The 13,573-nt window shown below is 34.9% G+C and overlaps 1 protein-coding gene across 5 annotated transcripts in view; it reads left to right on the plus strand.

Moving 5' to 3' along the window:
• DNAJB4 (DnaJ heat shock protein family (Hsp40) member B4) overlaps positions 1 to 8,331 on the plus strand; it is a 44,545-nt gene extending 36,214 nt beyond the window's left edge. For 4 of the 5 annotated variants that reach the window (XM_059137625.1, XM_059137627.1, XM_059137626.1 and 1 more), the window contains 2 exons: positions 4,683 to 5,251; positions 7,022 to 8,331. In XM_059137625.1, the coding sequence (XP_058993608.1) occupies positions 4,683 to 5,251; positions 7,022 to 7,255 (803 nt within the window). In that variant the 3' untranslated portion in view covers positions 7,256 to 8,331. The remainder of the gene's footprint in view (positions 1 to 4,682; positions 5,252 to 7,021) is intronic. The other variant, XM_059137628.1, reaches the window with a different exon arrangement.
• Positions 8,332 to 13,573: the final 5,242 nt, after the last annotated feature.

The raw sequence follows: 13,573 nt of genomic DNA on the forward strand, positions 1-13,573 counted from the left end.
TTACCTCTTAATAGGTTTTTCCTCTTAATATCTCTTGATACTGCTTAACATTACCTCTTAAATAGTTTTTTCCTTGAGTGCTGTTTATCTAGTTTGATGCTCACTGATCATTATCAGTGGATGAATTTTTTTAAAAAATGAAAGCAATGTCATTTGTGTACCCTGAATTTTTTTTTTTTTTTGGTTCTTGAGTCAGATAACTGATACAAGCAATAGAGGTAATAGGGAACAAAAGGTGTTTTAAAGCACTGAAATATATTCAGGAATATTCTCTAGTTATGAGTGACTTCAGAATATAGTTAAATGAAAATTATTTGATTATTTTTTAGAAATTATTCTTCCTTTACAGAAAAGCATTATGTTTATTTGCTCTTTATTCAGAATAGTTCATTTATACTTTGGGAAAATCCCTTTTAGGTATACTGTTTTAATGTGGAAAAATATTTTTTGTCTTTGCCTTTCATTGGTCAGTTTGTGCCTATAGGCCTGGTTCCATCACCCAATGTGTTCTCCAGTAGTAACAAAACACTGAATTTAAGGATTGTGGAGCTATTAGTAATTTACGTAATATACGCCTTAACACCCCCCCCCCCTTATTACACTGTTTTTCAAGGCGTGGGACAGTGGGTACAGAAACCATGAACTGTGAAGTGTATGAGTTGAACAAGCTAAACTTACATAGTTAGAAAATAAGAGAGGGGCCCGTGGGTGGCTCAGTTGGTTAAGTGACTGCCTGCACCTCAGGTCATGATCCTAGAGTCCCAGGATCGAGTCCCACATTGGGCTCCCTGCTCAGCAGGGAGTCTGCTTCTCCCCCTGACCTTCTACTTCTCATGCTTTCTCTCTCTCGCTGAAATAAATAAAGAAAATCTTCAAAAAAAAAAAAAAAATAGAAAACCAGTGATCCAGTTTATTCATGTTTTGAAAATCTGTAATATCCACAATTTTAAAGGTTGGGTTTAAAAAAGTTTGGATAAAAATAGAGATGTTTTAAATTTACTATATGACCCAGCAGTTCCACTCATAGGAATCTATAAAAGAGAAATGAAAACATAGATCCACAAAAAGACATGTACATGAATGCTCAGAGCAGCATTATTTGTAATGGCCCCAAACTGGGAACAATTTTAAAGTACTATCATTAAGTGAATAGATAAACAGAAAGTGGCATATACGTACGTGTACACACACCCACACACATGCACAGACACATGTATACCCTAGAATACTACTTAGCAATTGAAAACATTGATTTAATAAAACATGCTACAACATGCATGAACTTAAAAACTATGCCAGATAACAGAAGTCAAATTGTCAAAGGCTACATATTCTATGATGCCATTTATATGAAATGCATGGAAAAGGCACAGGTTATAGAGAAAGAAAGCAGATCAGTGAGTTGCTTAGTGCTGGAAGTGGGGGCAGAGGTTAGCTACAGATAGAAATTAAGAAAGCTTGTCGGGTTGATGGAAATGATCTATAACTGGGCTGCGATGATGGCTGCAGAACTCTACAACTTCACTAAAATCACTGAATTATATCTTTGCAATGGGTTAATTTTACAGTATATAAGAAATAAAGCTATTTTTAAAAAGGGAGAAATGTTCTCCATACTTGAACCATTTGAAAACAAAAAAATAACAACTACATAAATTTAAAATTGGATTTTGAACCTGTCTCTCCTAGAAAGTTTGAGGTTTAGTTCTGAATTGTTCAGTGGATATGAACAGAAGTTTGCATTAAAAGATTGAAAAAAAAATTTTTAGTAACACATCCTTACAATATCCTAGTTCTCTAACATTTCTTTTTCTTTATGCCCCCGCTTTTTTTTTTTTTTTTTTTTTTTTTTTTGGTTTATAGTTTACTCAATAACTTTTATTAAATACTGAAATACTGAAAGGTAGTATTTAATGATCAAACTTGTGTTCAGTCTATTAATCTATACCAGCTTGCTTCTTTAGTTCTTTAGTTTACATAGTTAACCAACTATGTATTTTTAAAAATAAGTTGGATTTTTGTGAGTCAAAGCTGCTTAAAGGATCTCATTATGCTAGTAACTCTGTATGTCTTGCTATAAATCTATAGATTTTTACATATCAGATCTCCTTAAAGTAAGAGTTATTAAAATCCTAATTTTTTTTTCTTTTAAATCCTAATTCTTCTCCAGTGCTGCTGCTTTTGACACACTTTCAACTAACTAGTGGAAATCATGGTTATAGATTGTATACCGAACATATATTTATTTTTGGATTGCAAATTGGTTGATTGGTTTTAAATAATAGCAGTCTTTCTATAGCATAGGCAAATGTTGATTCTAGAGCATATTCCTTGACATGCAAAGTGATGATGGTGTCTAGAAAACATTTTGGAGAGCAGAGGGAATCCAATTGAATATTAAAAATTTTCCACAAGCAGTCAAAACTGCTGTTGACTGTATGGTTGATAAAATGCTTGGTACAATTCAAGTGCTAGGCAAGGCAGTCCTTGCATAATAATTCATGTTATATTGTTGTGACTTTTGGTAGAATTTTTTGCAGTCATTATATAGCAGTCTGTCCTTTATCTAAGCTATGTACTTGACTGTTTAGTGTCAAGGAAAACGTCAAAGTTTCATTGGAGCCTTCACGTCAGATTTGATAAATGTCATTCAGACTGTAACTCTTCTCAGGGACTCTGTAATCCTGATTGAGTTACCAATTTTGGCAGAGGAGGGAAAAGGTTTTAGGGAAAACCCAAACCCATAATAAAAAAACTTAAAATGTTATTCCTTCTTTTCATGAATTTATCATAAGTCCAAAACATTTAGATATTGACTTGTAGAGAGTGAGATTGGGCAAGCTAATTTACTCAATTTATGTTATTAACTCTCTGTTAAACTATTATACTCTATTATATTTGTGGGATGAAAAATGAAATGATGGAAGTAATTTAAGCATTGGTTTAGTCACATTGATCATGACCTTGAATTATATACCTAAGCTATCATTTGTAAAATTCTATCTCTAGCTTTTTTTTTGTTTTTTTTTAACATTTGGAGTTATAACTGAACTGCTAAAATTTATAAAAAGAAATTTGTATGAGCTGCATGTTAAAAGTCCTTGTTCTGCTTTTGCTGGTCATTCTCTTTCTATAAGGGATATCCTAAATGCTCTTTGGATATATCATTTAATACATATTTTGACAGTTTACAGATTATTAGACTTTCCTTGGTCTTTCCAGATTTCTGTTCATGGATGAAGGTAAAAATGTAAACAGCTGAGACTGTTGGATGACACAGAATATAAGCATACCTTTTAATAGAAGAAGACAAATAGAATAAAACATACAAAACTAAGTCTCTTTGAAAGCATGCTGAGTATAATTTTTTTATTATTAAGTCTCAAATGTGTATGTGTGATTATACTTTATATTTATATTGCTATATATTATACTCTATATTGCTTTTGCTTTTGCCTCTTTTCTATCCTGATACTCAAGACACCTTTTAAAGTTTAAATAGACTTTAAGAACTAGTTCATTCTCTATTCAATAAATACAAGCACCTATCATTTTCACCCTATATATGTGAGCAATGCAAAAATGAATTAAAATATATTTCCTGCCCTCAAATTACTATTTGAACATATTAGAATCGCTTAGTTTAATCTCTAGGACTTATCACAGTTTTAAGATTTTTAGATTTTCTTCCTGCTTGTTTCCTTTGTCAGGAACTCCTGTAACAGTCATTCACAATCTTTGCTACTGCTGTAATGATATAAATCCTTGCCAGTATTGATCCCTTAAAAGATCACTTACTAATGTTTTATGGGTTTTAATAGAGCCTTGCTTTGGTATGTAACAGAAAATGCTAATTCAAATATGTGATTGCTTGTGAGCTACATATTACTTACCCGAACCTTAAAGAATAGGGTCAGATGTCACTATCTTGGTGTCTGAAGCGAGTTGTCCACAATAGGCAGAAATCACCAGTCCAAAGGACTAACATGTCAAGAGGGTTTACAATGCTTGATTTTAATCTTCTTTTTACATACTGTTTGAAATTAATGCCATTACATGGTAAGCCTAGATAAACAATTTTGTTAGCTAGAATAGGGATAATAATTTTGGAGTCTAAAAAAACATTTTTCATACAGTGTCCTATTATTAGAATTTTTTCCCTTTCTGCCACAGAAAGAGTTCATTTTAATTAACTCTTCAGTAAAAGTACTGAAATAAAGCTAGTTAGTATGAAGATGGTATTTTATATTGTTGATTATGCTCACTGATTATAATGGCACTTAACGATTTAGGTCATGCATTTTGCATTGATTACCAAAGACCTATTTCAATTGACATCTTTTGAAAACTTACATTTATACGCTTTAGATTGTCCAACCAGTAGTTTATGAGATAAGAAGTTTCTGGCTTTATTTTATTTACCAGTGGAACAAAGACTCAGGAATAAATTGTCACTAAACATGGGGATTTGGAGGAAGAATTTGAAAGCTAAAAGTTGACCTTAGGATGGAATGGTCAAAAGTTAGGTAACTGTTCTGCATTTAGTCATAATGGCATTTCTGGCCAATTTATTAATAGATTGTAGCCTAAGTTGGCCAAAGTTTGTTAGTAATACAGTTTTTACAGGTTTCACTTTCAAGAGTTGCAAGCTTTTTCCTAATCATGTTTATTTGTTCGTTTAGGATTGAAAGGAGGAGCAGGAGGCACTGATGGACAGGGAGGTACCTTCCGGTACACTTTCCATGGCGATCCTCATGCCACATTTGCAGCATTTTTTGGAGGTTCCAACCCCTTTGAAATATTCTTTGGAAGACGGATGGCGGGTGGTAGAGAGTCTGATGAAATGGAAGTAGATGGAGATCCTTTCAGTGCTTTTGGATTCAGCATGAACGGATATCCAAGAGACAGAAATTCTGTGGGGCCTTCCCGCATCAAACAAGATCCTCCGGTTATTCATGAACTTAGAGTATCACTTGAAGAAATATATACTGGTTGTACCAAACGGATGAAGATTTCTCGAAAAAGGTTAAATCCTGATGGAAGGAGTTATAGATCTGAGGACAAAATTCTCACCATCGAGATTAAAAAAGGGTGGAAAGAAGGCACCAAAATTACTTTTCCAAGGGAAGGAGATGAAACACCAACTAGTATCCCAGCAGACATTGTTTTTATCATTAAAGATAAGGATCACCCCAAATTTAAAAGGGATGGATCAAATATAATTTTCACTGCTAAAATTAGTTTACGAGAGGTAAGTTAGTAAGACTTGGGATTCTGAAACCAAACAGAATTATGCCTCCAGTCTTAGGGAATGTATCTAAATAATAGCTAATATTTATTAAATGTTTAGTACACATTATTTTTTAAGTTCTCATGAGATCCCTCCAGAGGTGGAGCACCTGGGTGGCTCAGTCATTGGGTGTCTGCTTTCAGCTCAGGTCATGATCCCGGAAATCTGGGATCGAGCCCTTCCCGCTGAGCGGGAAGCCTGCTGCTCCCTCTCCCATTCTCCCTGCTTGTATTCCCTCTCTCTCTATCAAATAAATAAATTAAATCTTAAAAAAAAAAAAAGAATCCTTCAGAGGTAGTACTACTATTATACCTCTTTTATGGATAAGATTATATTTTCTAAGTTTAGTTACCTATACTAACAATTTAAATGCCAACTTGAAGTGCTAACCAGATTATGTACTAGGAAGCCTAATACTGGCTTTACACTACTCAAATTTTATAGGTATGTTTTATGAGCTGTGCATTGTAATTGAAGTCGATGTATAGGATTTTTTCTAAAATTGTTAATTTGGAGTAGTAATTATATAACCAAAAAGATATTAATTTAAAATAATTTATAAGCATACTGCTTTAATATATGAGTCCTTATTTGTTCTATTTTTAGACATTTTTCAAATTGGATTATAATCCTGCAAAAATGGCCATGTCAGTTATCTGCTTAAAATGCTTAAATGAGGGCGCCTAGGTGGCTCAGTGGGTTAAGCCTCTGCCTTCAGCTCAGGTCATGATCTCAGGGTCCTGGGATCGAGTCCCACATCGGGCTCTCTGCTCAGCAGGGAGCCTGCTTCCTCCTCTCTCTCTCTCTGCCTGCCTCTCTACCTACTTGTGATCTCTGTCTGTCAAATAAATAAATAAAATCTTTAAAAAAAAAAAATGCTTAAATGATCCCACATACATCTACCATAAAGTCCAGACGTTTAAGCTTAAAATGAAAGGTCATTTTCAATCTGATTTCTACCCATAAATGTTTATGCATTTCCCTAAGTTTGCTCTATTATTATCTTATATACATTTATGTCATCATCTGAGTTCTAAACTATGGAGCACTGTTGTTCCTTACTCTGCCTTGAAACCCGCTACTGGTTTAATGTTTAGCTCAAGTATTCTGTACTCTCAGAAGCTAAGGGGGGTAAGCTGGGTGCTCTTTGTCTCACAAGAGACTTCTGCACCTCTGTGCTAACGTTATACTGTATTATTATTTCTGGTTTGCTTCTGAGTTCCTTGAGCATTCCCTGAGCTGGGATCTGTGTTCATGGTCCCTAAGCTCAGTATCTAGAAGGAATGTGTGGCATATAGTAGCACTCAGTAAACATTTGTTGACTAAACTAATAAAATGTATTTCTTATCGTAACATTTTCTTTCCAAAGAAGTAGGTAGTTGCTCTTATTCTAATTCCCCTCACTCCTAAATTTCTCCCTCTTCTCTTGTCCAGCTCCATCCCTGCATCTTGAATGTTGTAACGGCAACCTCCATTTCATTTCAAGACAATGTGGAAGACCTTTACTTTTTCCTTTCATTTCCTTCCCTTTCCCTTTTCCTTTCCTTCTTTTGTTCTATGTCTGATCATGCATGACCTGAAGGGATTTTTTTAATAGGGGACAAAGTCTTCAAATTATTGATATGCTTTTGGAGGTTAAGGTTTTACCTTACGGTTTCATCCTTTATACCGAGTTTTGTTGTTGAGTTTTTGAAGTTCTGAAGTTTGTTAATTTTATTTGGTCTCTTTTAGGCATTGTGTGGCTGCTCAGTTAATGTGCCAACCATGGATGGAAGAACCATACCTATGTCAATAAACGATATTGTGAAGCCTGGAATGAGGAGAAGAATTATCGGATATGGGCTGCCGTTTCCCAAAAATCCTGACCAGCGTGGTGACCTTCTAATAGAATTTGACGTGTCCTTCCCAGATACTATATCCTCATCATCCAAAGAAGTACTTAGGAAACATCTTCCTGCCTCATAGAATGAAAAACTTTGTTACCCATATTTTGATAAGGCACTGAAAATATAAAAGGACTGGCAGTTTACTGATGTAGATGTGAATTCTGTATAAAGATGTGTAAATTATCTTGAGGATTCATTAAATTGCATGAATAGAGACGGGTCAAATAAATAGGCAAAAGGGATTTTTACAGTTAGAGATGAAGACACAACCGTTCACTGTATTTTATTTCATTTCTCCCAAATCAGAAATTTTTAGTATTTTGCTTACATGTAAAATTTGTTTTTGTGGAGTTAGTGGATATATTTCTAATAAAGTACTAGACTATCCAAGTACTTTATTTCTTTTATTTTTACATTGTCAGTATGATAGTTTCTCATTTTTAATGGAAATTTAAGTTCTTAACTTACCTACACATGTGATATATGTTTCTAGAAAATAAAAACCCAAGTAATTTGGAAATGTGGTTAACTAGATTTAAATCTCCAACTGAAATGTTGCTATAGGGCTGGGACCCATAAAAGAATATCCTAATGCATATGTTTTACCATTTTGGTTTTTAAAGTATGCTGTAGCATTTCTTAATAACATGGTTGTAATGTTCTTAAGGCACACCTTTTCATCATAAAGAGTAAATTATTGGCAATTTATCTCCCGTGGAAATCCCAATTGCCTGAATTACTGATATTTTAGAAATAGGCTGTTTTTAAAATGCCATATGTAATTTTATGCAAGTTGACTATATATCTTGGACTTAATAAATTATAGGCACATTTTATTGTCCACTAGTTTAAAATAACTTGTTTAATAATAAATGTGTTTTTAGAGGAAATATTGTTACTTGGAATTAATTTTCCAATTACACAATCTTCTATAACTTACTCATCCTATGCTATATGTATCTTATGCAATTTCCCTAAAAAGAATAAACTACCACTATGGTGTTAAACCAAAATATGGGGAAAATAAACACTAACTGCTGCTTATGAATGACATTGCTACTATTGTTATGCATATAAATATTTTACTTTTTCATATGTATAGATTGCATTTCTTGGGTGTTTTAATTTTTTAAATATATTTGCGTTTAAAAATTATTTTGCTTTCTTTTTTTTTTTTTTTTTTGACCACAGTAAGAATGATGTCTTGAAACAAAGTTTTTGGTTCAAAAGTAGCTTTTAAGGTGACTGATCTATGTACAAGGTACACTGGATCCTATCACCCTTCAGCAGAGTACAAGGATTCTTTTAGAGATATAGTAAATGGGCTCTAATCACCACATACTTTATAGCCTTACTGCATTGTAACTGACATGCCATAAAGCTTAGCTTTTTAAAAGTATATCGTTCAGTGGTTAGTATATTCACAGAGTTGTGTAACCACTAAATCAGAACATTTTTCATCACCTGAGGAAGAAACTCCATATCCGTTAGCACTCACTTCCTATTCTTCAGTGTCTGAGGAATACAAATCCACTTTCTGTCTCTACAGATTGGTCTATTCTGGGCATCTAGTACAAATGGGATCAAAGAATATGTGGTTTTCTTCCCTCATTCTCTCTCACTTAACATGATGTTTTCACGTACATCCATGTTGTATCATGTATCAGTATTTTGTTCTTTTTTTTTTACGGCCAAATAATGTTCCATTCTATGGAGATAACCACTTTTTACTTTTACATTTATTAGCTGATGGACATTTAGGTTATTTCCTCTTTTTGGCTGTTGTGAATAATGTTGCTATGAATTTTTTTTTAATAAGATGTGATTTTTTCTCTTTTTTTTTCTTAAAGATTTTTATTTATTTATTTGATAGAGATCACAAGTAGGCAGAGAGGCAGGCAGAGAGAGAGGAGGAAGCAGGCTCCCTGCTGAGCAGGGAGCCTGACTCGGGGCTCAATTCCAGACCCTGAGATCATGACCTGAGCCGAAGGCAGAGGCTTTAAACCACTGAGCCACCCAGGTGCCCGACTATGAACATTTTGCACAATGTGTGTACACATTTTGCATATGTGTACATAACTTTTCCATTTTCTTGGGTATATATATCTAAGAATAGAATTGCTGAGACTAAGCATATGCTTTAGTTGTAAATGGAACCTGGCTGGCTCAGTTGGTAAAGCATGCAACTCTTGATCTTGGGGTTGTGAGTTTGAGCCCCATGCTGGGTGTAATGGTTACTAAAAATTAAAAAAAAAAAAATGTTGAAAATGCCAGAGAATTCAGCTAATCATACTTACTACTCCACCTAATTAATAAATAATTCCTTTATTATTTTGTTCTCTGAACAACAGTTTAAACTCTTATAAGGGACGCCTGGGTGGCTCAATTGGTTAAGCATCTGCCTTTGGCTAGGGTCATGATTTCAGGGTCCTTGGATGGAGCCCCACATTGGGCTCTCTGCTTGTGGGGAGCCTGCTTCTCCCTCTCCCTCTGCTGCTCCCTCTGCTTATACTCTGTCTCTCTGTCAAATAAATAAATAAAATCTTTAAAAAATAAAACTCCTTAGGGAAGAATGTCACAAAAATTTTCTCACAGGTCTAAAGAGAGCTGAAAAGCATCAGTAAACCCACTGTCACTTATTGCAATTTTTTTGATTAAGCATTTTCTTCCAAGTTAAATAAAGGATTTATAGACTAGGTAAATGGATAATCTTTGGATTAAAAAGTATTTTTTGAAGTACAGAATTATTCTTTTAGTAGTAAAAAAATTAATTTTCATTGCTATATAGAAACAGTATGCCAGTATCTTTCTTGCCTTAAAGGATACTGATAATGCCTTAGCATGTAGTTGGTTCCCAATTTTTATTTGTTGAGTGCTGAATTAATGTAAAAATTGAGTTTGAAGTTTTCTTATTTATGTAAATTATGAAAGTACTTTTGGTTTTATTTATTTATTTATTTGGTCCTTTTGATTTTAAAAAATGTTCTCTTTCAATTCAACCTCGAATTCAGATACCCAAAATAGTTTGGCAGTGTTGGAGATGGTAGTAAGCAAATTGATAGAGATGTTTATCTTTCCTACCAGAAAAACCAGATTGCTTATGTTTTATAATTAGGATGTCTTTAGGCAAGGTGTGAACTGTTGTGTTGTCACTGACCTAACAATCTCAACTGTGTTATATGAAGCCACTTCACACATTTAGTTCATTTACTTCGCTGCCTCTGAACGCATCTGAGTTTGTGACCTTTCATCTTTTAGCTCATTACTTCTGCCTATTATTAGCCTTTCTTGGGGGCAAGGAATTGAAAATACTTTTGTTTATTTTTAAGAAAAAATATAACTAGTTATGATGGAAAAAATGAAATTAATATATGTGATTAGACTTGGTAAATGGCTTAGAAGTAATTATTCTTGTATTCTAAGGACTATTAACCTCACAGTGTTAAGCTTAAACATTACCCAGAATCTAATACAATGGTTATGCAACGGTGTGTAGTGTAGTGTACTTACCTATATACTTGGCTTTTATACATATATATTCCCACTTTATGGAGAATTATAGAAAGATATATGGTTTGTTACTTTTACATTGTAGCTTGATCAATATTTATTTGATTAGACAAGTTCTATAGATTGAGTATTTCAAGCTTTTTATCATTTTTTTTCTGTGATTTTTTTAATTAATAAAATTCATAAAAGTTTTGGAGCTGGGAGAATTTTAGAGATCACATTTTCTAGATGAGGAAGTAAACCCGGAGATGCTAAGTGACTTGCCTGTAGCTAAAAAGCAAGCTTGTAAGGGAATTCTGAGATGCCTTGTTTCTTATTTTCTGTAACAGTTCCTATTAATATGTTATGATGTCCCCTGTTGTTAAATTTCCAAGATTTAACAGATTCTGTTAAAGTACATTTACTCTACTTCTTCATGTGGTCTGTATAATTCAGCACATTTGAAATATTTTGAGTCACTTGTGAACATGTAGAATATGAATCTATAATTTGATGGTGTTAACTATAAAACTTGAAAGATTAGTTATGAAAACTGCTATTTTTTTAAGAAGGGAATTAAGAGCTCAGAATTGAAATGTATTCATCATTAACTTAAAAAAATGTTTGCCAAAAAAAATGTATGCCAATATTATTCTCAGAATGCTTCAAGGCCACATCTGATCTTTTAGATAAATAATACAAATTAAATTAATACTTTTCCAAGTAAAAAAGTTACTATCCAAAATATGTGATATTCTATCATTGTAAAGAGAGAGAGAGAGGAAAGAGGTGTTGAGAGGAGGAAGGGGAGAGGAGGAAGGAAAAAACCACTGCAGATTTTACTGAGAAAAATTTTTAATGAGTACAATGCTTATGGAAGCGCTATAATCATTTGGAAATACAGTAATCTCTCCCAAACTAAAAATTAATAGGTACATCTCTGTAGCCTTTAGAAATTTGGCTCATATGAATGCAATTCTTGAGCCATTCTTTTTTTTTTTTTTTTTTTTTTTAAAGATTTTATTTATTTATTTGACAGAGAGAGATCATAAGTAGGCAGAGAGACAGGCAGAGAGAGAGAGGGGGAAGCAGGCTTCCTGCTGAGCAGAGAGCCCGATGCGGGACTCGATCCCAGGACCCTGAGATCATGACCTGAGCCGAAGGCAGCGGCTTAACCCACTGAGCCACCCAGGCGCCCCTTGAGCCATTCTTATAGAGAAAATTGTTTTCATTTTTTTTTCTCATTTTAAGTAAAATCTATGCCACACATGGGACTCTAACTCATGACCCCAAGATCAAGAATTGTGTGTTCTATTGACTAAGCCAGCCAAGCTCCTGTCTTATAGAGATAATCTTTTTTTTTTTTTAAAGACTTTATTTATTTATTCAACAGAGAGAGATTACAAGTAGGCAGAGAGGCAGGCAGAGAGAGAGAGAGAGGAGGAAGCAGGCTCCCTGCTGAGCAGAGAGGCCGATGCGGGACTCGATCCCAGGACCCTGAGATCATGACCTGAGCTGAAGGCAGCGGCTTAACCCACTGACCACCCAGGCGCCCCTAGAGATAATCTTAAAAAGAGGAAACTGGAGGTTGGATAAAGGAAAGGAGAGGAAAGTAAATGGCAGAGGAAAGTAAGTTTTGGATACAGTCTTAAACATGAGAAATAAAACTGGAGGCAAAGAACTCCATTCCTGTTTCTGTTAGAGGGATGGCACTGAGATGAATATGAAATGAATATGAATATGAAAAATCTGGACAGGAAGTAGTATTAGTTACATGTTGTGTATTAGAGAAAAGCTTGAGAAATATTTACATTAAAAATTTTTTAAAGATTTTTATTTATTTGTTTGACAGAGATCACAAGTAGGCAGAGAGGCAGGCGGGGGAGGGGGGAGGGGTGGGAAATCAGGCTCCCCACTGAGCAGAGAGCCCGAAGGGGGCCTCAATCCCAGGACCCTGGGATCATGACCTGAGCCGAAGGCAGGGTCTTAACCCACTGAGCCACCCAGGTGCCTCCATTTTTTAAAAATTTAAAAAACGTTTATTTATTTATTTGATAGAAAGAGAGCGCACAATCAGGGGGAGTGGCAGGCAAGGAGAGGGGAAGCAGGCTCCCTGCCGAGCAAGGAGCCCAGACTCGGAACTCCATCCCAGGACCCTGAGATCATGACCTGAGCCAAAGGCAGACACTTAACTGACTGAGCCACCCAGGCACCCCTACATTTTTAAATTTTTTGTTAAGTTAAAAGTTAGACAACATTAAGAGGTTTTTAATTTTTTTTAAAATATTATTTATTTGAGAGAAAGAGAGAAGAGGAGAAGTGGGAAAGGGGCAGTGGGAGAGGAAGAAGCAGACCCCCTGCTGAACACAGAGCTCAGTTCTGGGTTCCATCCCAGGACTGAGATCATGACCTGAACCGAAGGTAGGCACTTAACTGATTGAGCTTCCCAGGCACCTGTAGAATTTACACACTATTTTAAATCAACTATATATTTTGCATCTCTAGGATTGGTATGGAGGGGTTGAAAAAATGGAATTAACTGAGAATCATAAGATCTGAAAAGTATTAAACATTTACAATGAGGTTAGGTTTCTTGTCTTAATTGTCTTTTTTTTTTTTTTTAAGATTTTATTTATTTATTTGACAGAGATCACAAGCAGGCAGAGAGAGGAGGAAGCAGGCTCCCTGCTGAGCAGAGAGTCTGATGTGGGGCTCAATCCCAGGACCCTGAGATCATGACCTGAGCCGAGGGCAGCGGCTTAACCCACTGAGCCACCCAGGTGCCCCTCTTAATTGTCTTCTTAATGTGCCTAGTAGGTCCAACAGAGCAAAAACAAATTTCTAGAGGAGTGGGAGATCCTGAAAGGTTTCTTCTAGTGAGTGAGGAATGATAAACCATATATTTATT

This window comes from Mustela lutreola, chromosome 10 (genome assembly GCF_030435805.1).
Source record: "Mustela lutreola isolate mMusLut2 chromosome 10, mMusLut2.pri, whole genome shotgun sequence".
NCBI classification, from domain to species: domain Eukaryota; kingdom Metazoa; phylum Chordata; class Mammalia; order Carnivora; family Mustelidae; genus Mustela; species Mustela lutreola.